Raw genomic sequence first — 24,733 nt, forward strand, 5'->3', positions numbered from 1 at the left:
GAGAAATGTAAGAAATCTTCGTTGTTGTATTTCAATTTATAGACCTCAATCAGTGAAGGTTTCTTTTATTTTTAAAAAAACTTAAAATATCAGTTGAGTTTGGATTTAAAATGTTGAAATTGAAGAGATAAAGAAAAAACAAGGGTCAGTAGTTTACTTTTGATGGGTGTTCTTTTTCTACGTACTAATCTAACTCTACTTTTCGATATATTTCTAAATATGCCAATGTTTTCTCTATATATATTAATATCTCATAAATTATAAGAATAGTTTATTATCAATAAGACAAGAATGGCGTAGTATAAAAATTGACGTGATAATTATATATATTAATATACACAATCATACAAACCAAACATTGATAATTTTTTAATTGATTAGTTGACTAAGTAGCCTCAATAAAATAAAATTTTTTAATTGATTAGTTGGTAGAGTAACAAAGATATCATGTTACTGGTCCAATAATACTTGACGTGTTGATTGCATGAAAGATCATTGAAGTATCGTCGCCTCAAGAAGCTAAGGATTAATTCTAATCAATAAATAATTTAATGTTTTTGGATATGACTTATGAGTATGATCAAGACTACATTAAAAAGAGTATAGTTTTACATTACTACAAGTATGTTGAAAAAAATGGTTCTTCTAGAAGACTAAAAAAGATATGAAAAAAAAACATAACTATTTTACTTTGGAGCAGTGGAATTATCATTTTTCCCAAAAGAAAAATGATTTGAGCTAATGTCTTCTTCTTGTTGGCCTATGTAGCCCAACTCAATAGAGGAAGGCTCTCCAACATCTCTCTTTATCTCAATAACCGAAGTTCGGGGTGATCGATCATTTCTCTCACGATAGTTGTGGTGAGTGGGAGAGGCATACGACCTCTCCCCGCCATCACGCAGGTCCTCAGTGGACTTTATGTGGACATTCCGCAAGTAGGCAGGCGACATGCTACCACGCAACGGAGAGGCGGGCACACCGGTCAATGGGGTGACTTTGACCATCGGCAGCCCTTCTTTTGCCGGTTTCTTGGCGGCCGCCTGCCAGCCGCGCAGCCCTGTTGCCACGTCATCCCCGAAAATGACTGGCTTCATGCTTGATCCCATCTGAGTAACTAAGGCGTAGAGAGGAAGTGTGACATAACTGCACAAAACCTGTATCACAACACTGCAACAAACACAAACACAACATTAGTAAATAGTATTACTAACATGCTTTTTTGATGAATCAAGGCAGTTTTTTTCGATTTGAAAACATAAGAAACACATACCCCATCATGATTCGTATGAGCAATTCCTCAAGATTCTCATGGTAGCAAGATGGATATCCAAATTTAAGCTGAAAAACCAAAATCATGAACACAATTTACTTTTTTTGTGAATAAATGCTGGAAATTAAATGAGCACAAACATTTTTATGCTTGATCAGTTCGAGACTTTGAAGCAAACTAACAACTTACCCAACTCCAAGCAAAGAGAGCAATCTGAAATGCATTCTGCAAAAGAATAAATCAAGAGACATAAACACAAGTACACAAAAAATAGGCATAAGTAGATGAAATGATAAGGTTTGTTTGTTATGAAGAAAGAATACCTCAAAAAGAACGAAATGAATGAGGGAGAGGATGAGTCGAGGGCGACGAAACCAGAAAAGATCGTCGCTGGGATGAACTAAAGGGCTGCCCATCACCACATCTCCTCTCTCAAGAATCCTTGTTCCCATTTTAGTGATGATCACTTGCAATTTTGCTCCTACTAATAGTATGATCTGAGAATTTCATCACTTGTACATACATGTTAGAGATTGGTTGTATTATCTCAAAATTTTAAATACTAGATGGAATATGATGGTAGGGTCTTTACTCACAGCTAGGGGGATAAATGGTAGCCAAAAGTGAGAGTACCACCCTGTTTTAAGCAAACATGAACAACTGAATTAAATTTTTGATAATACTACAATTTAGAATTACTCGGATTTCATGATCTGTTTCACTAAAATTCACAATATATGTATGTGTGTAAATAAATATTGACTCACCATTGGTGTTTGTGAGGAGAAGCAGGACAGCACAGAACCATAATGCAGGGCTGCAAAAACATGAATCAGTTGTGAATGTTGCAATAATTTATTTATAAATGATGCAATAAAAAAAGAAGAGAATGAATTCTTCATGTTTTTTGCAAACCTTATTCCAACAATGACTTTGAAATCTTCTTCAAGTGCTCTGTTTATGTATATCTGAAAGTCGAATGAATCCTGGACTTGAGGGGGTAGATGTTCCTAAATTTCAACAATTTTATTGTTGGTGATATACACTTACTACTTTATTAAGATGTTAGAGCTCATATATGAAAACAACTTACTGTTACAAAGCCATGCCTAAGAGTAAGGTAGTCCACTTTTGCTACTGATGGGAAGAACTGCCTGAAGAAACACACCTGCCAATAAAAGATAAATTAATCCCTTTAAATTAAAATACAAAAAATATAATATTTTGCTAGAAAATAAATGTCTTACAATCCATAGAAGAATAGGCGAGCGGCTCCAGAAATGCAAATGTCTACGACCAAACGATGTCTCTCTAGCAAATCTGAATCTATCTGGATCTACAATCAACAAACTCAAAATAAGTATACATATTCTCAAGTAATTATGCTACTTTATTTTCACAATGAATTTAAAATTACACTCACCATTATAGTATTGTGATGGGGTACGTACTAAACAAGCCCAATAGCAGTGACGGCCCATCAGCCCAAAGCCCAAGGAAGAGTATCAGTTCGGCATTACCAAAGAGTTCGGCCCCAGCCTACAGCTCGGTAAAAGCCGACCAATCAAGCTCTACTCTCAGATCGGCAAAAGCTGCTCGGCAATAGTTCAGCAGTTCGGTCTCAGTGTTCGACCGAACTGGGAGATAGTGGACTCATGCAGAACCTCCACGACCTCCACTACACGATCTATTTAGTGGTGTCAACTCATGCAGGATCTCATGCAGGATAGCGGACCAAACAAAGAGATAGTGGACCCATGCAGGATCTCATGACCTCCACGACATCCACAACCTAGTTAGTGGTGATGTAAGCCACGACCTAGTTAGTGGTGATGCAAGCCACGATCTTAGTTCAATGTATAAATAGAACTTAGATCAGATAGACCAGGAGAGAGAGCTCTCTAGACATCAAATATCATATAGCAAGTCTGTATTTGTAAGCTGTAAACCAGATCAAGCAATACAATCTTGCCCTCCTTTCTTCCCGTGGATGTAGATTTACCTCAGTAAATCGAACCACGTAATTCCTTGTGTCGTGATCTATATTTTCTTTTACCTGCATTTACTACCATCAAAAATTCGCCCAATCATCACTGGCGCCGTCTGTGGGAAACAGAGAACCAAATCTGTGATAAAAGCGAGTTTTTGATCCTCTTCCACCAAAAAAATGCATACCAGATCACGTAACACCCATAATACCGTTCGTGATAACTATGAGGAAGCTAGTCCAGCCCGCAGGTCTGGAAAACAGCCTCGGGAGAAATCTACTTCCAGTTCTCACGGAGAAGGAACAAACCGCTCAAAGACTCATCGCACCGAGTCTTCCCAGCAGCCCGATTTGAACGAGGCTGTCAAGTTGTTTTTGGCCGAGAAGCAGGAAGAGTTCTTAATTTTCCTGCAAAAGGGCCAAAAGCCGGAGACGAAAACGGTGGATTCTCCCTCCTCATCCAGACATGAAAGTCACTACCGCAGTAGTGCCGTGTCTTCCAGGAAGAAGAATCCTCAACCCCGACATGTTCCTGTTCCTCCTCGGTACCGGAATCACAGGAGAACTCCATCTCCTCCATACCGAAGAGATGTCGGGTTCGCCATGTACGGAGCATTGAAGACTCCGTTCTCGGACGATATCACCCGAACTCCCTTACCACAGAACTACCGAACTCCGTCAATGACTTATGACGGGTTAGTGAATCCTCATGACTTCCTGGGACGCTATCAGTATAACATGGCGAACCAGGGTCTCAATGAGGTCCATATGTGCAAGCTGTTTCCCGAGCTGCTTATCGGGAACGCAAGAAGGTGGTTCGATAGCCTCCCCCAAGGCAGCATTAGATCTTACCGAGATCTAATGGATGCTTTCCACAGGAGGTTCTTTCAGAAAGCGGAAGCCCGAATCACTTCGGCTCAGCTGCTTTCTACACGTCAAGGTCGCGACGAAAAGATCAGCGACTTTATGACGAGGTTCCACAAGGAATGCCTACAAGTAGATGATCTCAATGATCTACTTGTCATTTCGGCATTCCAAAATGGAATCCTGCCCGGAGCTCTCTACAGAAAGCTCGTGGAATGCAGTCCGCAAACAGCTCAAGAGATGTGGGACATTGCGGACCAGTTCTCCCGTGCCGATGAGGCAGACCGTCGCAAACGGCCTTTAGACAGCTCATCCCGAGGAGACGGGAGGAAGCCCGATCATAGCGATCAGGGACATCCTCGCCGAACTCCTTTTGGCGATCAGGGACATCCTCGCCGAACTCCTTTTGAAAGGATTCAAAGGACTCCGGTGCAAGACCGATTGGGGCCACGTCTCAATCCTGAGAAGCCGCCCGCCCGCCGTGATTCCGGTTGAGATCGGCGTACCCAGTCCCCGAACTCTAAATTTCTCCTCAGAAATGAATGATGACGGACTGAGAGCCGAACTAGATCTGGCCGAAGAAAGAAGAGAATTGGCCTGCATAAAAGCAGCCAAGTACAAGGAGCAAGTAGCCCGGTATTATAACCAAAAGGTGAAAAAGCTGCAATTTCAAGTGGGAGATCTCGTCTTGAGAAACAACGAAGTAAGCCGAGCAGAAAAGCTGGGCAAACTCGAACCCACATGGGAAGGTCCATATCGGGTGTCAGAAGTCCTCGGCAAAGGGTCTTATAAATTGACTCACATGTCAGGAGAACAAGTACCCCGAACATGGTACATTTCCAACCTCAAGAAGTTCCATTTGTAAGAGACAGTCCGGTCAGTCAGTCTTGTGTCTAGTTCGGTCCTAGGGGTATGTGCTTTCTTTGTTTTTTACTTGTTTTTCATGTTTGTCTATGTGCGTTTTGTTTGTCTATGTGCGTTTTGTCTGTCTATGTGCGTGTCGTCTCTTACAAATGTTACTGAGGTATCTTGTTCTTCGAAGGCTGATCCCCTTTTTAGAACATATATAAGCCAACGATTGTGAGTCCAAGCTTCTAAGGAGGATACAAGACCACAATTCAGCTTAAGAAACAAGCAGTTCGTCTGAAACGAACTGCAACAAAGGGAAAGTCCGATCCACGCGATAAAACTCGCCGAATTAGGACAAGGGAAAGTCCGATCCACGTGATAAAACTCGCCGAATTAGGACAAGGGAAAGTCCGATCCCCAAATTAGGACAAGGGAAAGTCCGATCCGAGCGATAAAACTCGCCAAATTAGGACACAAGCTTAGTCCGGTCAAAGAAATTTACTTCATAAGACCAAAGACGAGTCCGGTCAAAGAAATTTACTTCATAAGACCAAAGACGAGTCCGGTCAAAGAAGTTTATTTCATAAGACCGAGGACCAAGTCCGGTCAAAGAAGTTTACTTCATAAGACCAAAGACGAGTCCGGTCAAAGAAGCTTACTTCATAAGACCGAGGACGAGTCCGGTCAAAGAAGTTTACTTCATAAGACCGAGGACGAGCACGATGAAATTTTTTCGCTAAGCTGTAAATACGCAGTGATAGAAGCGAAATGAAGATTTCATTTATTAAAACTTGTTCGGCATACAACTCCGCTGCCCTACGAGAAGGCGTTACGCTATTACAAAGGACTATTCTACTGTCCACGGTTGCTAAAGTTGAGCCACCTATTCAAAAAATCCTCGTGAAGCCGAGTTCGGGCGTTCCGGGCAGCTGAAGAATAAGCAGGTCGACGAGATGCTCTGATCGACCTACCGCCTCTTCCCTGAGTCCGGGAAGTTCTGGCACCTCGGCGGCGAAGAGTCTCTTCACGAAGCATTTGTTGATCTTGCTCACTCATAATCACAGCTCCTCTACGAACTTCAGTCCGTCCTCGTCTTGACGTTTCCGGTTGCTCCTGAGTCCGTTCTCGTCTTGACGTTTCCGGTTGCTCCTGAGTTCGTTGCTGATTTGGAGTAGGATTTTGAGCAAGTGAATCAGAGGTTTGAGCTGGAGTGCGAGCATCTGTTGGCGGGAAATGCCTAAGGAATCTCTCGATTGAGGGACGCCGGGAAAGAATGATGTCGTACCGAGAAGCCCAGCGCCGCAATGATTTCACGACTTGTTGGCAAGCCGAGCTCTCCAGCGCATTGTTCCTCCGGAGTACATGATATTCCTCCCACAGTTCGTCAACTCGTTCCTGAACTTCAGAGATGGTCATTCCCCCGCGCCTGCAGATGAAATCCTCATACGCAGTCCTCTCAGCGACGGCAGTATTCAGCTCGGCCTCCAGATCTTTCTTTTCGGACTCTAAGTCCTTATTGTCGGCCTCCAGCTTCACTAAACAAGCCAAGAGTTCGTCATTCTTCATCTGGTCAGCTATGGCTTTTTTCTCAGCTTCGTCTAAAGCGGAAGAGTACAGCCGCTTCCAGTGAAGTACCTCCAGCTCCTTAAGAGTTAAGAATACAAAGCAGCTATGTCAGTTCGGCATTTCAGTTTACTGAGCAGGTAGTAAACCACAACAGGAGTAAAAGAGAGTACGAAAAGCTATACAAGACACAAGTGTAGAAAGAAGAATTTTTTCATTCATAAGAAAAAAAATTTTTTTACACAAGGAGGGCTTCAAGGCCATTTTACAACAAGAAAGAAACTAAACTAAGAGAAGGGAGACGAAATCATACTCCGCCAGCTTCGTCTCCGGCTCCTCGGTGAGGTTCAGCTTCCTTCTCCTTGTCTGCCTCAGCTTCAGCCTCGGCCTCCTTGCTCCCCCCAGCCTGCTCGGTGCCCCCATCACCGATCAGCAGCACCTCTTGCTCGGCCTGCCTGTCTCCGGTCTGCTGATCAAGCTGCTCGGTCTCACCCTCTCCGTGGAAAATTGGAGCGGGTGAAACTGGCCCTAAGGAGGCAAAGATAGCCTCCATATTCTCGTCCCGGTCAGCTCGGCAACTACGAACTCGGTCAGCAGAAAGCAGGACCGAGGACGAAGCAAACTCCTCAAGGAGCGGCAGACTCTGGAGACGAGCTGCTATCTCTCGGCCGTACAGCGGCAGGACGACTTCGGGCCCCTGCTCGGCATTATCGGTCATCAGTTTCAGCAGATCACCGACAAAGGCCGAAAATTGATGGCTCAGAAAGAGTTTCTCCGCGAAAGCACGGAGAACCTCCCCTTGGGCAACCACGGCGGCAGCATCCCTCCGTTTCGTCTGCTCTCGCTGGATGATGAGCTCGTTTTTTGCCCGCTGTGCTTCATCCTGAGCCGAGATCCTAGCGGCCCTTGCCTTCTCAAAGTCCGCCCGAGCCTGTTCGGCCTGGTGACGAGCAACATTCAACTTCCTCTGCATCTCAGCATAATCGTTGGACGCTTTGGAGAGTTCAACGGCGACGAGCTTGGAGAGCATATCGTTCCTCTGAAAATGGAAAAAGGAAAAAGTCAACCGAGGGGCCACAAAAAATACAGGAAAAAAGCAAGGCCAGAAAATCAAGAAGAGAATTCACCTCGGCGAAGTCCGTGGGCCATAAAAAGGGCTCACAGATATGTTCCGAAGGAGGCGCCAAGACCACGTCTTTCTCCGGCGCTCTTGGGGGCTTCTGGGTCTTCCCCTTCCTATTTGCCGAAGTCGACTCCGGCTTCTTTGGATCCGAAGAGGTCTTTTGCCTCTTCGGATTCTTCTCGGCATCAGACGCCGAGCTGGTGGTTTTCGGCCTCTCCGGTTCCTTAGATTCGGAGGATTTGCGACCGAGCTTGTTTAGCAAGTTCACTGCCAAAAAGCAAGAAAACAAGGTTAGTTTTCGTCGTCAAGGCAGTAATGCATAAAAAAGAATTCCTCACCCTCAATCTCTTCGTCCGAAGACGAGGAGTCGAACACGAAGTCGCCCTTGACGAGCTCAGACTCCAGGTACTGCTTCCTAATCATAGGAATCTTATTGAGCTCGGCCTCGAGCTCGTCCAACGGTTCTACCCGAGGATGAGGAATAACGGACTTCGGCCCTCTCCAGGAAAAGTCCGAAGCCGAAGTCCTATTATAAAAAAAGAAACGATTTTGCCATTTCGGCCATTTGGTTTTACAAAAGGCTCTAAAGGGCTGTAAAGGGATCAGGTAAAACCAAGATCCCTTCCTCTTAAACTGAAAGAAATTAAGGATTGCCCTCAGAGACACATCCTTATCTAGCCTACGCAGTTCGGCAGCAAAGGCCGATAAGTGCCTCCAAGAATTCGGAGTCACCTGACCTAAAGGGAGTTGGAAAAAATCAAGAAGCTCTACAAAAGGTGGGGGAAGAGGGAAACGAAGCCCGCATTCTAAGCAGGCTTCGTAAACGGTGGCGTAACCCTCCGGCGGCGAGTCAGCCCTATGAAGGTCGTCGGGAATCGCAACCTTCCCCCCAGGAAAAAAATATTTTTCGTGTAGGGATATCACAGTATCCTTACTCAAGATGCTGTGAAAATACTCTACGGTCTTCTCCCCGGATTCTTTCCGGATAGAAGACCCCTTATCCCCTTTCCTACCGCTACCTGACTCAGAAGAAGAAGAAGAAGACATAGTTCTTACTCTTTGAAAGTCTGAAGAAATTCTGAAGAAATTCTTGAAAGCGGAAGGAAATTTTTACGCAAAAGAGAGAGAATGCAGAAGAAGCAATAGCAAAAGTGTTTAAATGATGAAGAAAGGACGTATTTATCAGATTCGGAGAAGATTTCAAAATCATCGCACCGTTTCGAATCCCACCTTTTCAGGATTCAACGGCCGGATTTTACTGTCGCATTTAATGCAGTCACGCGCAAGGCACGTCCCCTAACGTCAGCCTCCCCCGTACCTTTATCCAGAATGCCGAAGTGACTCGCTTCGCCGAAGTGATTCACTTCGCTTTTCGGGGGGGGGTAGTGATGGGGTACGTACTAAACAAGCCCAATAGCAGTGACGGCCCATCAGCCCAAAGCCCAAGGAAGAGTATCAGTTCGGCATTACCAAAGAGTTCGGCCCCAGCCTACAGCTCGGTAAAAGCCGACCAATCAAGCTCTACTCTCAGATCGGCAAAAGCTGCTCGGCAATAGTTCAGCAGTTCGGTCTCAGTGTTCGACCGAACTGGGAGATAGTGGACTCATGCAGAACCTCCACGACCTCCACTACACGATCTATTTAGTGGTGTCAACTCATGCAGGATCTCATGCAGGATAGCGGACCAAACAAAGAGATAGTGGACCCATGCAGGATCTCATGACCTCCACGACATCCACAACCTAGTTAGTGGTGATGTAAGCCACGACCTAGTTAGTGGTGATGCAAGCCACGATCTTAGTTCAATGTATAAATAGAACTTAGATCAGATAGACCAGGAGAGAGAGCTCTCTAGACATCAAATATCATATAGCAAGTCTGTATTTGTAAGCTGTAAACCAGATCAAGCAATACAATCTTGCCCTCCTTTCTTCCCGTGGATGTAGATTTACCTCAGTAAATCGAACCACGTAATTCCTTGTGTCGTGATCTATATTTTCTTTTACCTGCATTTACTACCATCAAAAATTCGCCCAATCATCATTATTCAAATTAAGACACTAATTATTAAAACTAACCGTAAATTACCTTTAGCTTTCCAAAGGCGTAAGTGACGACACAGTAGATAACATGAGCAAGTGCCAATACAAAAATGAAGATATGGAGCTGGTGTATCCCATATGCTGAAACCAGTTGTGCCTTGCCCTAAAATACTTGTACGTAAGTAAGTCACCAAATACTATTAGTTTGTATCTATAAACATTAATTATAAGATTGAATATAAATTAGCCAATTATACCTTTGCCAGGCATGGATCATAGTATGTTTTATTGTATTTTTCATTACAAGGATGCCAAGAACTTGCAACACTTTTGGGGACACAAATATCAGAAAGACTTTCTTGTGTCACTGTTAGTAGCAACGATATGAACCCCAGCAGCATAAGCTCTATAACAAGGTGAAAAAATATGTTTAATTAATCATGTATTCAAAAAATCAATTTTGATTCAACTATGTATTGAAATATTTGATGGACAATGATTACCTGCTTTAATCTTTTCCAGAGCTTCACATAAAGCTAACTTTCTCTTTTTCTTTAACCACTGCGATCAAATTAATGGATCAAGCCTATATAATAAGTCCACACCAGATAAAAAAATATATATATACACTCTCCCTCAAACTGTCTTTAAATATCTCATTTTTCATTTTTTCTGTCCTCCGGTCAATAAATTCTTATTTCATTTTTACTATATTTGATAAATGAACTTCTCATTCCACTAACCCGCTCCACTCATATTTTATTATAAAATCAATATATAAAAAATGAACTCACATTTCTCTAATCTTTTTAAAACTATTTCTTAACATCCGAGTCGGACAAAAATGGGACATCTAATGGTAGACAAAGAGAGTAATATAGAATACTAAGCTTGATTGTACCAGTTCAGTATGATGAAGGAGTTGTTCGATGACGACGGAGATCGCAACCAACACAAAGCAAACGACGGCCACCGCCCACGTCGCTGTCGACTCCAATGACTTCTCCTTTGGCGGCGGCGGCAGTGGCAGTGGCGATGCCATTTATTTCGGGTACGAGGAAAGGTTGTAGTGGACAACTATATATGTATATATGGTCGGTGCAACAATACTAAAACAGAATTTATCATTTATGCAAGTGATGTGGAAGATCTTCGATTATGTATTTATAGAGTGAGGGAAGAGTCATTCAGTTGAGAAGTGTCGATACTCAATGGGTGTGAATTTTCCAACTTACAATGTTGTCAGTTAATGAGTCAGAGATATATGAACTTCATAGAAGATTAGATAGAGCCATAGAGGAATTCCACTTGGGATAACATGTGTTTGGACTATTGAATTTTGAAAATTCAAATTTGTTTTTTTGAAGAGTCAAGATGAAGTTTCTTGCCATAAACGTAATCTGGAGTTTGGATCTCAATGTTTATGTTTGGATAAGAATAAGATAACACGTACAGCTTGGTGATAATTTTTTTATGTCTATTATTTAATGCGGTGTTATTATCTTTCATGCTGTTTGGTTAGTCATTTGAATCTTAATTGATGTGTTATACTAGTATATATAGTATTAATTAATATCCCTTGTCATATAATTATACCTGCTTTTCGACCGCGAAATATTTTGGGGTATCGGAATTGCCAAAAAATTGAAAGGTGTCACGTCACCCAACGATATATAAACGATGACAAAATAGCTATTTGAATAATGACAGTGGTTTCAAAATGATCCATGTGTATATTAATCATTTTACTGACTAAATTTGATGTGTCTGTAAATCAAATTCTACTTATGTAATGTGTCATTTCATAATAAATTCAGTAGTATTTCGTCGAGATTTATTTTAAATCTGGACTCACAGAACCACTTCTTTTAAACTACACTCATCCTTTGAAACAATAGAAATTTAATAAACAATTTATAAAATAAGAATGATAGAAAAAAAAGTGAAGGAAGTGTTTTTTATTTTAGTAATATAATTAAAGTATTATTAATAGAGGATGAATTTTATAAGAAAAATAATAATTCCTAAAATCGAAATTGCATACTTTTAATAGTGAATCGTAACTATTTTTAAAAGACGATTAAAGTGGAGTATAAAAAAGAGATCAATATTCAATTAAATTTTTACATATATACCGAGTTAAAGTGGGATATGTATTTTCTGACGAATAAAGAGATGTGATAACTCTGCTAACTCATCAATATAGTGTATTAAAAATGTCAACACGATGACATTGAAATGTCAACATAAACTTAGTTGATATTTGGGTAAACTGTGTTGACATTGATATTTAAAATGTCAACATAAATTTGTATTTACAATTTTAATGTGATAGTGTTGACATTTTTAATAGACTGCGTTGATGATTTAACAATTTAAGAAAAGTTAGTATTACAACGCACCCCTCGTTTCCATTTAATACCATAATTATATTTATACATTTCGCTACATTAATTAACTCGAACCATCATATCATTATTTTTTGACTTATTTGTATTTTAGATACATGAACTTTGTGTAAATATTAGATACACGAACTTTCTGTGTTTTTTCATATTCGTAACTTAACACAATATTAATAATTATTTAATTACATACTATCGATTTTCTGTTTACGAGATTGGAACGTGTTATACGCACCGCTGATGATTTTGGACCGAAACTGAAGTTAAAGAGTTCTTTTTCGATTAAATAGTCGCGTTTACTAAATTATTTGTGTTACAATTACATTGACGTGGTTATATCGGAGAAAAATCAAATTATACGAAACTATTCAATGTTTTATAGTTAGGTGTACATTTTTACTTTGATTTCGGCAATAAAAGTCCTACCGAGTTCAAGTCATCTTGACCGATTTCACTTTCAAGATTTTTAGATTATTTTTCTTGTATAAAATTAAAATAAAAAATTATCACTACCTTAAACTTTCGACTTGGATGGTTTTAACATTGTTTGGATTTGGGCCTTTGGGGGCCCACGAACTTCAAACAATTTTAATTTTGATTATGTCTCCAACATTAGTGAGACAGAACCTTCTAATTAAGTTGATTTAAATTTAATTAAAGTTGAAAAATCACCAATACTCGTTTTTATCAACACCACAATTTCCAAATCATCAAAATTCTGTGGACTGAGTTATATTTCATCCGGACGATAGAATTCTCAACTTCATATTATTCGTACTTCAAAATCATAGCAAGATATCGGTAACTTGTATACAAGTAAACGAGTATTTTGCACAAGGAAAATTCTTAATGAGGGAAAATTAATTATATTAATGTAAAATATTTGAAGTTTATAGTGTTAATGAAATTCTCTGCAGTCTGCAAGTCAAGTGCACACACACATGAGAAACATGCATAAACATAGTAAAATTTATGATTATAGTTGATGCACGAATAAATCTTCGTGATTGTATGGTTAATTAACAATAATACAAAATATTTCTCAACAATATTTATCTTTTACAGTGGATCGCTTCGCTGTGTGGATTTGTTTTTCCAAAAAGTTGGATATTTAAATTGTTTGCATGAAATATATCACACGATCGAGATACAAATTTTGGTTTTTTTATTTTCACGTTCTCTATAATGCTTAAATTATAACATGAGAATATGAGATCACAATTGATTTATTCTAAAGAATAAAAATATGAATAAAATGAATCAAAATTTTAAGATATTATTAGTAAGTATGAGTATCATCAATAAAAAACATGGAAAAAAATATATCACTTATTACTATTAAAAAAAAGGCAAAAATCACGTTTGGGTGTCCTTGTTTGGAAAGGAGAAATCATTTTGGTATGGAGGTCTGCTCCCTGCACTAGGAGAAGGGGGATTTTCAACATCCCTCTCAGTCTCTATCTCAACAATTGAATTTTCTGCATACTTAAAATCATGGCCATCATCCTGATCATGTCCCTCCTCATAATTAGACTTGTTGTATCCCTGCAGCAGATACAGAGGCGACGTGCTCCCGTGCAACGGTGAGGCCGGCCGGCTGGAAAAGGGCGTGCTGCTACCCGACGCCCGCCCCTGCTTCACGTGCTTCTTCGCCGTCTGATGCCATCCGCGCAGCGCTGTGGCTACGTTATTGCTGAATATCACCGGCCTCATTTTCGACCCCATCTTCACAGAAAAATTAATTTTAGGGGAAAATCAGAAAATTTCAAAATTCATATATTAAAAGTTCACGTATTTACATACAAATAACCATTCTTTATCGTACCTGATTCACCAAGGCGTAGAGAGGGAGAGTGACGTAGCTGCATAGGAACTGAATTATGGCACTACACAAAAAAAAAGTACAAGAATTAGGGTTTGGAAAATAATTTGAATTTAGTAGTAACATAAAATATTGTTTCTCTTTACCCCATTGAGACTCGGATGATTATATCTTCAATATTTTCGTGGTAGCACGACGGATACCCAAATTCGTACTGGAAAAAAAATCATGTTAATTAGTTATATATGTTGAAATAAGTATACATCATTTGCAGCAGATCTAGACTTACATAACTCCATGCTAAGAAAGCTATTTGAAATGCATTCTGCAAATCACAACAAATAGTAATTAGGTTTTGCTAAATCAATATTTTTCTTTCTTTTTATTTAGTAGAGAAAAAAGTTACCAAGAAAAGAACAAAATGGATGAGGAAGAGCAGGAAACGGGGGCTACCAAACCAGAAAAGGTCGTCACTAGGCTGAACAACGGGGCTGCCTTTGATCACATCTCCTCTATCTAGAACTCTCATTCCCATTTTTGTTATGATCACTTGCAATTTTGCTCCCACCAATAGTATTATCTATATATTCGAAAAAAATGTTAGATATTTAAATTTTCAGGCTTACATTGATGAAATGAAATACGAGATTGGAAAGGATTCACCCACGATTAAAGGAATAAACGGTAGCCAGAAGTATGAGTACCACCCTGTTTAAGGAAACATGAACAATTGCATTAGTCTTAGTTAAATTAGTTTGGATTCACAAAAGTATATTTTTTTATTCGTGATGAAGAAATTATTGTTTGTTGGACTCACCATTGGTGTTGGTGAGCAGGAACACAACGGCACAGAACCATATTACTGGGCTGCATTTCAAGAATTAGCTAATTTTATTAATATCAAATGTTGCAATGGGACTAGGATTTTTGTAATAAAAATGAATAAAGTTAATCAAACCTTATTCCCACAATCACTTTGAAATCTTCTTCTAGTGATCTGTTAATATATTTCTGGAAATTGAATGATGCTTGGCTTTGAGGTGTTAGATGTTCCTGAAAATTGTGACATGTTTAATTTGTAGGTAATTAATTATATATATTTGCAATTCATATGAGTACTATTACAAATTGGAATCTATATATATTGCTGCAATGAATGACTTACTGTTATAAAACCATGTCTAAGTGTGAAGTAATCAACTTTTGCAACGGATCTGACGAATTGCCTGAAGAAACATACCTAAAATACAGATACGTACAGATTATTATATAAGTCTCTGTCTATTTATTTTTAAAAGTTTAATGGAGAAGCAAAATTAATTAATTAAAAGTAAATGATAATAATTTAATTGAGAAGTGTTATTACAATCCAGAGAAGAAGAGGCCAGCGGCTCCAGAAATTCAAATGTCTACGCCCAAACGATGTCTCCCTCGCAAATCTGAATCTTTCTGGATCTGCAACACACAATTAGTCAAGAAATTATTTTTTTTAATAAATGTAAGAATTCAGTATATCAATCTAAATAAACAAACACACATGTATCTCATTGGTCAATTATTTGACTGCAGTGAATAACCATTTGATCATCAATTTTATTTATTTAGTGGGAATTTAGAAAGAAGCAATGTCATGAGTCATGACTATTGACCTATTTAGTGGTTGTGATTTCTCCTTATAAAAAAATACTAATAATCAGAGTATATATATGGGTCGCTATTAACCAGTCTCCGACGAAACGTGTCGATTATTAATTATTGAACCAATATTCCATCTTATTTGCCGACATCTTATTAGTACTTACCAAATTAAAATGTACTGCTACAATTTTAGTAATCGTGGAGAAATTGATTTGTAATTATAATTATTGTATTGTTATTTGTTACACGGAAAATTGGCTTTCCTAACTATCCATACATAGATCTAGATAAATAAATAAATAAATAAATAAATAAAAATGGATGTTGTGTTTTATTTAAAAAGTTATACAAGAAAAAAAATACTATGAGTGATTTGATAGGTACGTATGAACAAACGAATTAATAGCAATCAATTTGATACTTGCCATTATAATATTGGTACTCATCTGTCTTGGTTTCATCCTCCCATGATTTCCATTTCCTCATCTAATATACAGGAAAAAATGGGTTAATTTACCTTAATATACACATATCAGGATTTAATGGATTTTTTTATATAGATGCATAAGATGTTTATAATTAATGATTTTGAAGATAATTATATTTAAATATTTAAGTAGGCCAAATTTATATTACAAAGTTTCGGAAAGTAGATTACCTTAAGTTTTCCGAGGCCATAAGTGAGAATACAATAAATTATGTGACAAATTGCCAATATAAAGATGAAGATGTGGAGTTGGTGTATGCCATATGCTGAAACCAACTGAATTTTTCCCTGAAATTTATGTAAAATAAACCAAATTCATCATAAATAGTGAAACAATAAACAAAGCATATATAAATAATACTACCAAAAGGAAGGACATATATAATTTATAGATAAATTAAATAATTACCTTTTTTATACATGGATCATAATATTTGCCACTATCTGTGTACTTGCAAGGATGCCAAGAATGTCCAACTTTTCTTGGAACACAAATATTTGAAAGATGTTCTTGCAATACTGTCAGCAGCAATGATATGAACCCTAGCAACATAAGCTCTTTTTCACCAAAATACAAAAGTGTTAGAAAAAGAAACAATAATTTATAAACATTGAAACTAATTTTAATATTGATTTAATTTGCACCTGCTTTAACTTTTTCAAGTGATTCACGTAGAGGTTCCTTTTTTCTTTTCTTTAACCACTGCAACATAAAAGGCACAATACATTATAAGAGGAGGCAAATGAAAGTTAATTTTTTACATACTAATAGATTAAATGATATAATCTCATAAAGTCGAACTATTTAGAAAATTAAAATAAAATTATCTATGAATATTACTATACCGACTCAGTATGATGAATGATTTGTTCAATGAGAATGGAGATAGCAACCAACACAAAGCAAACAACGGCGACCGCCCACGTTGGCGTCGCCTCCAACGTCTTCTCCTTAGGTAACTCATCCATTTCTTCTCCGATTCAAGTAATAATTAAACAAACAAAAGATTTCTAGCAATATATGTAAGAGTTTTGTTTGTGTAGTTTATTCTATTATTGGTTTGTGTTTGTATATATATAGGATAAGAGTTCCATTTTTTCAAGTTGCAAAAGCGTTGAATTTTGCCGCTTTATGATTTTGTATAAGTCAAGAAAAAAATTTAAGAGAAAGAGAGTGAAGTCGTTACCGTAACTGGTGATTAAGAAATGATTAGACTTAGTCATAGTCTTAATTAATTGAGTTTGAACTTTTTTAATAGTATAAAATATTCACTGATGTTATTTGTAACCTAGGTGTATTTTGGGTATGATAAGATTGGTGGCGCGTCATCTATAGATACTATATTGACTTATTTGTTATAAATATGGAGGGAAAAGTTTAGAAATTTAAATCAAATAATGACACAAGAATATAATTTTTTATTAAAATCATATTTAAATAACTCCTAAAATTTGGGCATAGATAGACCTTTCATATCCACACTATGTTAGGGACCACTTCATTTGAAGTCTTGACCAGCGGACCTATTCAGATTTATATTATATTTAATTTTATTAAGTGTTTCACATCTCAAAGTTATCAATTCCATAAAGTTCTAAAATAGAAAATATGCACATTACGTGGGATTAATGTGAAAATTAGTACTACTATTTTTTTTAATCTTGAAAACTAAAATTATTGAATTAAAAAATATAAAGTCAGTTTAATGATAGTGAAATCAATTAATTGCATTCAAACAAAATGTACTCATATTTTTCACATTTATGAAATTCGAATCGTGTTGTGTTGCATAATTGCATTCATCCAGCAAAGAAGAATTCCATCCATGATAAATCTTTGAGATTAAATAAATGAATGAAAATTAGATCTTAATTTATTTGAACATGTATATATGTATTTGTAGAACATTCTTTCAAAAGATTATAAAAAGTAAAAACTGTTAGAATAGATTTCCTGTGGTCTTTTCTCTGAAAAAGTTGGGTGAATAGGTCTTTGGGGGGTTTCCTTGTATGATTGAATTAGTGTCGATGTGGTTGGAATTTCAGTTTCCAAATCTGACTATATATTGAATCATGTGCTAAGATTAATTAAAGTCACTTTGACTAATTTGGCGTATTCGTGTATTCATTTGATTTACTATACAAAAAGTCAATTTAGAATAGTCGTATATTTAAATTTTTTTTTCTAACACATTTAATTACTCTGTGATTCACATTGATAATTCATCGAATTTGGAATTTTATTTCCTTTATCATAACAAATACAATAGGGATTGGTTCATGTATATAAAACTCATCGTGGATTCTATGAACTAGGAACCAGCATGATGACTTTGACAAAATTAATTTTCACACAGAATAATATTTTTTATAGAAAATAATTCCATCGTTGTATATTATGATAATGAGTAATGACATGCATTAGTGATATAATATGAGATATGATTGAAAAATATAAAACGTAAAATTTATGTTTTATAAATTTAAATAATGTTATATAGTCTATTTAGAGCATCCACATCCGTGTTCTTGTCAACGAGCACGGATGTGGGCCCGGCCCCACTTTTTCTGTCTGCTCTTAGGCAAGAGCAAAACACTCACATCCGTGCTCTTCCGCAAGGGCAAGCACAAGGGTCCCACCATTCCATTATTCAATTTAAATAAAAACATTTCCATAAAATTAAAATGCATTAAAAATACCCGGAATAATATTACAAATACATTAAAAATAAAAAATTACATAATTAAAATCCTAAAAAATAAAAATTTAAATCCTAAAAATTAAAAATTACATAATTAAACTCCTAAAAATTAAAAATTATATAATTAAATTCATAAAATTTAAAAACCCACTACTCGTGGCCGAATTTCGCCCACATGTGTTTGATTAGGTCTTCTTGTAGCTCAACGTGGATTCGGGTATCGCGCATTGTGTGTCTTGTTTCGATCCTCTCACCCACCGTCTATGCACACCTCGGCGTGGGGGAGACCTCGCGCTTGAGCTTCCAGCTTCATCAAAGCTAGCCGCCCTCGGTCCTTCGTCGGCTATAATCATGTTGTGTAAGATAATACACGTGTACATGATGTCGGCGATATTTTTTACGTACCACAGCGGAGATGGGGCCTTCACAATGTTGAATCGGGCTTGAAGGACCCCAAAGGCTCGTTCGACGTCTTTACGCGCGGACTCTTGACGCTGCGCAAAAAGAACCCGTCTCAGGTCTTGCGGGTTGCTGAGCGTCTTCACGAAAGTCGACCACCTTGGGTAGATACCATCGCCGAGATAGTAACCCATGTGGTATACATTTCCGTTGACGGTGAAGTCGATCGCCGGTGCTACACCATTCAACACATCATTGAAGAGGGGTGAAGAATAGAGACGTTCAAGTCGTTGTTGGATCCGGCAACATCGAAATATGCATGCCAAATCCATAGGCGGTAGTCGGCGACTGCTTCAAGGATAAGTGTTAGGCCGCCGCCTTTGTGGCCGCTTAAGTGTTGCCCCATCCAAGCAGTCGGGCAATTCTTCCACCTCCAATGCATGCAGTCAATGCTGCCAAGCATACCGGAAAAGCCATGGACTGTTTTCTGAAGACGAAGCAACTGTTGGCAATCATCGGTGGTGGGTGCCCGAAGGAATTCATCACCGAAAGCTGAACGAAGGCCCTCGCAAAAATTTTTAAGACAAAGGATTCCAGTGGACTCACCGACATGCAAATACTCGTCGAAGAGGTCGGCCGTTTGCCCAGTAGCGAGTTGTCGGATGGCACACGTACACTTCTGCAACGCCGAGAGACTTTGCCGACCGGCTGCATCTGGACCTGTTTGGAAGAATTCAACACGGGCGGACATTGTGTTGACAATACGCATAAACAAGCGCTTTGACATGCGAAAACGGCCCCTAAAGTAATCTTCCAAAAACCGCGGCGGGTCGACAAAATAGTCGGCAACGAGCCTTTCGTGGGCTCCCTCCCGGTCACGATGGATGTAGCGGCGAGTTGATCTAGTTGGTTGAGGAGGAGGGGCGGGGGTATTCGCTGTGACATATGCTTCGTAAGCGGCACGATGTTCTTCGTAGTATTCTTGTTCTTCGCGCTCCGCTTCCGCAATGAGATGGGTGAAATCCATTTGAGATTTTGAGTGAGAGATGAAGGTGTAGATAAGTTGTATGAAAAATATGAATGAGAGATGAATGAGAGAGATGATTTAATGTGAAAAATAAATGATGAATGTGTGTATTTATAGATGATTTTGGAGGGAAAAAATAAAAAAAAAATACTGAAAAACGGGCAAAAAACGACCATTTTTTGGGATTGAGATTTTTTTTTTGGTATTATTTTTTATTTTTAAAAAAATTAAAAAAATGATTTTCCAACGGATATGCCGTTGGCCAATCACACGCTGCCACGTACGTTGCTCACTGGCACGGACGTGCTCGATGCATCGAGCAGCGCCGTGCCGCACTGTTGGTACGGACGGACGAGCGCGTGCTCTCCGTTGTGGATGCTCTTAAAACATGGGGACTTGTAACCCTGCCGCGTAAAATGTCCAACTGTGAATAAAGCGTTTTTGGCTTATTTAAAATCAAGAAATTGACATATTTTGAGGCTCTATGAATGAAATGAATATAAGTATTTGATTGCTACAACACTGACATTTGTGCATTGTTTGTCAATGCTTATCCAAACAATATAGTTATAATATACGAAAATTAATTTGCAGCGCGAACAAAGAAAGTGACAAATCATAAATGTATTGTTTCCACCAAAAATGTCTAAAAAACGAAAAATCAATTGAAATTGATACTCCCTCCGTCCCTGAAAATTTGTCACCTATTTCCTTTTTCGTCCGTCCCTAAAAATTTATCACCTTTCACTTTTACCATTTTTGGTAGTGGACCCTACATTCCACTAACTCATTCACACTCACATTTTATTATAAAACTAATATATAAAAGTAGGACCCACATGCCACCAACTTTTTCAACTCACTTTCTATTATATTTCTTAAAACCCGTGCGGGGTCAAATGGTGACGAATTTTGGGGGACGGAGGGAGTAGAATGAAAAGGAGAGAATATAAACATTCTAGATAAAAGGTCCATGTGGTTATAAACAATATAGTTTAAATTAATTCTACTTAATTAAAAATATATTAGTGAATCTTTTTAACACTTAGTCAAAATTGTACCGTGACAAATATGGACAGCAATTTCCAGCATTCTATCCCCTATTGAGAAATATACTTGAGTATGTCAACTCTGTCAGAAAATTCTGTGCAAATTTGTCTTCTGTAATCATTAATAATCCATGCTTTTATTTATTACTATTTGGTGATCCATTTTGTCTATCTATCTATCATCGAGTTAGGAGGAAAAAGTCAACCTATTAAATTAAAGGTTGATTAACACTTCTTGAATAATTATTTACTTAATTAATTAAGAATCAGAGTATCATATTTGCTTAGCCACATTGTAAAATGATTATTTAGTTCTTGTAACACTTTTAATTCTCCTACTAACCATGCTAAGGTCCTCTTCTAATGCTTATAACACCATATTCCAAAGTGTTGGCCATTTACCCAGTAGCGAGTTGTCGGACGGCACACGTACACTTCTGCAACGCCGAGAGACTTTACCGACCGGCTGCATCTAGACCTGTTTGGAAGTATTCAACACGGGCGGACAATGTGTTGACAATACGCATGAACAAACGCTTTGACATGCGAAAACGACGCCTAAAGTAATCTTCCAAAAACCGCGGTTGGTCGGAAAAATAGTCGGCAACGAGCCTTTCGTGGGCTCCCTCCCGGTCACGATGGATGTAGCGGCGAGTTGATCTAGTTGGTTGAGGAGGAGGGGCGGGGGTATTCGCTGCGACAAATGCTTCATAAGCGGCACGATGTTGTTCGTAGTATTAATGTTTTTCGCGCTCCGCTTCTGCAATGAGATGGGTGAAATCCATTTGAGGTTTTGAGTGAGAGATGAATGTGTAGATAAGTTGTATGAAAAATATGAATGAGAGATGAATGAGAGATGATTTGATGTGAAAAATGGATGATGAATGTGTGTATTCATAGCTGATTTTGGGGGAAAAATTTTAAAAAAAATTCAAAAAATTACAGAAAAACGGGCAAGAAAACGGCCATTTTTTTGGGATTGTGAAAATATATTTTTTAATTTTTTGGTATTATTTTTGATTTTTTTTAAAAAATGATTTTCCAACGGATATTCCGTTGGCCAATCAGAACGCGCCACATCGCCTGATCGTTAGCACGGACGTGCTCGATGCATCGAGCAGTGCCGTGCCAGCGGTGGACAGCATCTCCGTGCCGCTGACACGGACGGACAGACGACTGCATGCTCGCCGATGTGGATGCTCTTATCGGTGGATATAACACACACAACATATGCGTAATAGTATTACTATGCTTTTAAGATTCAATAAATCTATGTGACCAAACTTTGTACAACCAAAAACTGATTTATTTGAGAAAAAACTGATTTATTAATGTATTTAATTAAAATATATGGGCACATGTATAGTACATGGTACGTGCATAATATTGTGCTCATATATTAATGATTTGTGTATAAATTTTTTACTTTTTCGGATCCATAAAATATATTTAATGCATACTTTAATTCAAATTTAAAAATTAATAAAGAGGTAATTCAAATATTAAAAAAAATGAAAATGAGGCTGAAGACTAATCAAGTCTTTTTAACTTGTCCACTAACTATATTTATTATTTTAATATATAACTAATACGCCAAATTACTAATAGTATAACCTTTTTTGGTTGTACAAAATTTGGTTGTTTATCATCACTCTTAAATATTACAGCCTAATTTTATAAGACTGATTAATAATTTAAGCGGTTGTTTAGTTTGTTAGACAAAATAATACTACTCCCGTTGTTCCATAGTAATAGAGGCATTTCATTTTGCGCACTCATTTTGATAAATAATTATAAATAGTTAAAGTGGAGAAAAAGTAAAGTAAAAGAAAGAATATTGTAGATAAGACTCTTCTCTATATTATTTTTCTCTCTTACTTTACTCTCTTTCCACTTTAACTTAATATTATCATTTTTTCAAAACGACTACAGAAAATGGCATGCCTCTATTACTGTGGAACGAATGAAGTATTAATCATGAGATGTAGTCAATGATTGAATTTTGAGATTCAATCTCATAAATCAAACACAATACATATTTAATCTCAATATATCTAACAAACCTAACAGTCCCAAATAATTAATTACAATGCATCATATTCACATGGCTTATAATGGTCACAACTAGAAAATTAAGAGCATCCACAACCGTGCTCTTGCCAGCGGCACGGTTGTGGGCCCGGGCGGTACTATTCATGCCTGCTCTCTGGCAAGAGCACAACACCCACAACTGTGCTCTTCCGCAAGGACGAGCACAATTAATATAAAATTCAATTACACAACAACATTTTCATAATACTAAAATTCATTAAAAAAACCACAATAAAAATTACAAATTACAAATAAAATAAAAAGACATAATTAAAATCCTAAAAATTAAAAATTACATAATTAAAATACTAAAAATTAAAAATTACATAATTAAACTCCTAAAAATTAAAAATTACATAATTATTGGCTAATATAACCCGAGGAAGACTACGCATCCGGCGGCACCAACCCCAATTGTTTTTGGAGACCCAATATCATGGACTCGTGCGTTTGAAGTTGCGTGGGGGTCATAGTTGACCTATCGGCCATATTGAGTTGGGCCAAAAGGGCCCACAACGAGTTGTTCGGGGGTGGAGGTGGAACATAGGGTGCGGGTTCGGGAGCAGGGGCAGATGGAGTCGCGGCGCGACGTCGTTCGGCCGCCGCCTTCTTCCTACCTTGCGGTCGGCGTCGGGAACCGCTTGGTCCGGCATCGGGGCTACCCAAGTTAGCTCCGGCGAGTTGGCTAGCCACTTCTTCCGAGCCGGAGTCGGATAGTGCTACCGACCGTGAGCGTTTGGAGGAGCCGCTAGAGGAGGATGTTATGCCTCCCTTATACTTCGGGTGCGTCCGCGTCTCCTGCCAAACGTTAAGATATTTGAACGACTTACCGTTCATGGATTGGTAGGTGCTCAGCGAGGCGGTGATGATGTCGACCTCGCTTTGGCCGCTCCCGGCATTCCGGGACTCCTGGATGAAATAGCCGTTGAACTTGCCAATTTCTTCGTTGGCTCGGCCGATGCAGTTGCGCACCATACTCTCGTTGCGCTCGATCGTTCCCGGCGGCCGGTGTGCATTGTACCGGCTAGAGACGCGCCACCAAAAGTGATCGCCGGATTGGTTCGTTCCAACCACCGCATCTTCGGAGATTTCCAAGTACGCCTTGAACAATCTTTCCATCTCCGCCGGTGAGTACGGTGTGCGGACACCGGCGCGAGATGGAGGATTCGGCATTTGGGAAGGGGCGCGAGGCCTAGGCTCCGGTGTCCACCCGTAGCGCCCATCGGAGGCACCTTGATCGTCGATTGGGTATGGCCGGTAGCCACTCGGAACGCCCGAATCTTGGGTGAGAGGAGGGGCCGAATATTCCGTTTCCGGACTAGGAAACGGTTGCGAACCGAACCATTCGGGGTTCCAACCGTGAGAGCCGCTTGGGTTGTCGTCGTTACCGGACATAGTGGTGTTGTAGGGTGTGA

The 24,733-nt window shown here is 38.6% G+C and overlaps 2 protein-coding genes across 2 annotated transcripts; both read right to left on the minus strand.

Annotated features, from left to right (window-relative positions):
* Positions 1 to 648: 648 nt before the first annotated feature.
* LOC121749081 (MLO-like protein 6) lies at positions 649 to 10,740 on the minus strand. The gene is made up of 16 exons (XM_042143694.1): positions 10,600 to 10,740; positions 10,202 to 10,259; positions 9,956 to 10,104; positions 9,745 to 9,861; positions 9,265 to 9,284; positions 6,842 to 6,870; positions 2,694 to 2,705; positions 2,518 to 2,606; positions 2,364 to 2,438; positions 2,186 to 2,280; positions 2,038 to 2,087; positions 1,867 to 1,907; positions 1,594 to 1,767; positions 1,460 to 1,495; positions 1,271 to 1,338; positions 649 to 1,167 (listed from the first exon to the last, which is right to left on the minus strand). Exons 1-16 carry the CDS (start codon positions 10,738 to 10,740, stop codon positions 687 to 689), a joined length of 1,635 nt encoding a protein of 544 aa, XP_041999628.1. The 3' UTR covers positions 649 to 686.
* A 2,683-nt stretch (positions 10,741 to 13,423) lies between these two features.
* On the minus strand, positions 13,424 to 17,079 carry LOC121747988 (MLO-like protein 6). The gene is made up of 15 exons (XM_042142183.1): positions 16,897 to 17,079; positions 16,696 to 16,753; positions 16,460 to 16,608; positions 16,222 to 16,338; positions 15,989 to 16,049; positions 15,292 to 15,380; positions 15,091 to 15,165; positions 14,884 to 14,978; positions 14,743 to 14,792; positions 14,593 to 14,633; positions 14,332 to 14,505; positions 14,215 to 14,250; positions 14,072 to 14,139; positions 13,929 to 13,989; positions 13,424 to 13,828 (listed from the first exon to the last, which is right to left on the minus strand). The coding sequence occupies exons 1-15, from the start codon at positions 17,017 to 17,019 to the stop codon at positions 13,460 to 13,462; spliced, it is 1,566 nt and encodes a 521-aa protein (XP_041998117.1). The 5' UTR covers positions 17,020 to 17,079; the 3' UTR covers positions 13,424 to 13,459.
* Between the last annotated feature and the right edge of the window lie 7,654 nt (positions 17,080 to 24,733).

Source organism: Salvia splendens, chromosome 9 (assembly GCF_004379255.2).
Source record: "Salvia splendens isolate huo1 chromosome 9, SspV2, whole genome shotgun sequence".
Taxonomy (NCBI): Eukaryota; Viridiplantae; Streptophyta; class Magnoliopsida; order Lamiales; family Lamiaceae; genus Salvia; species Salvia splendens.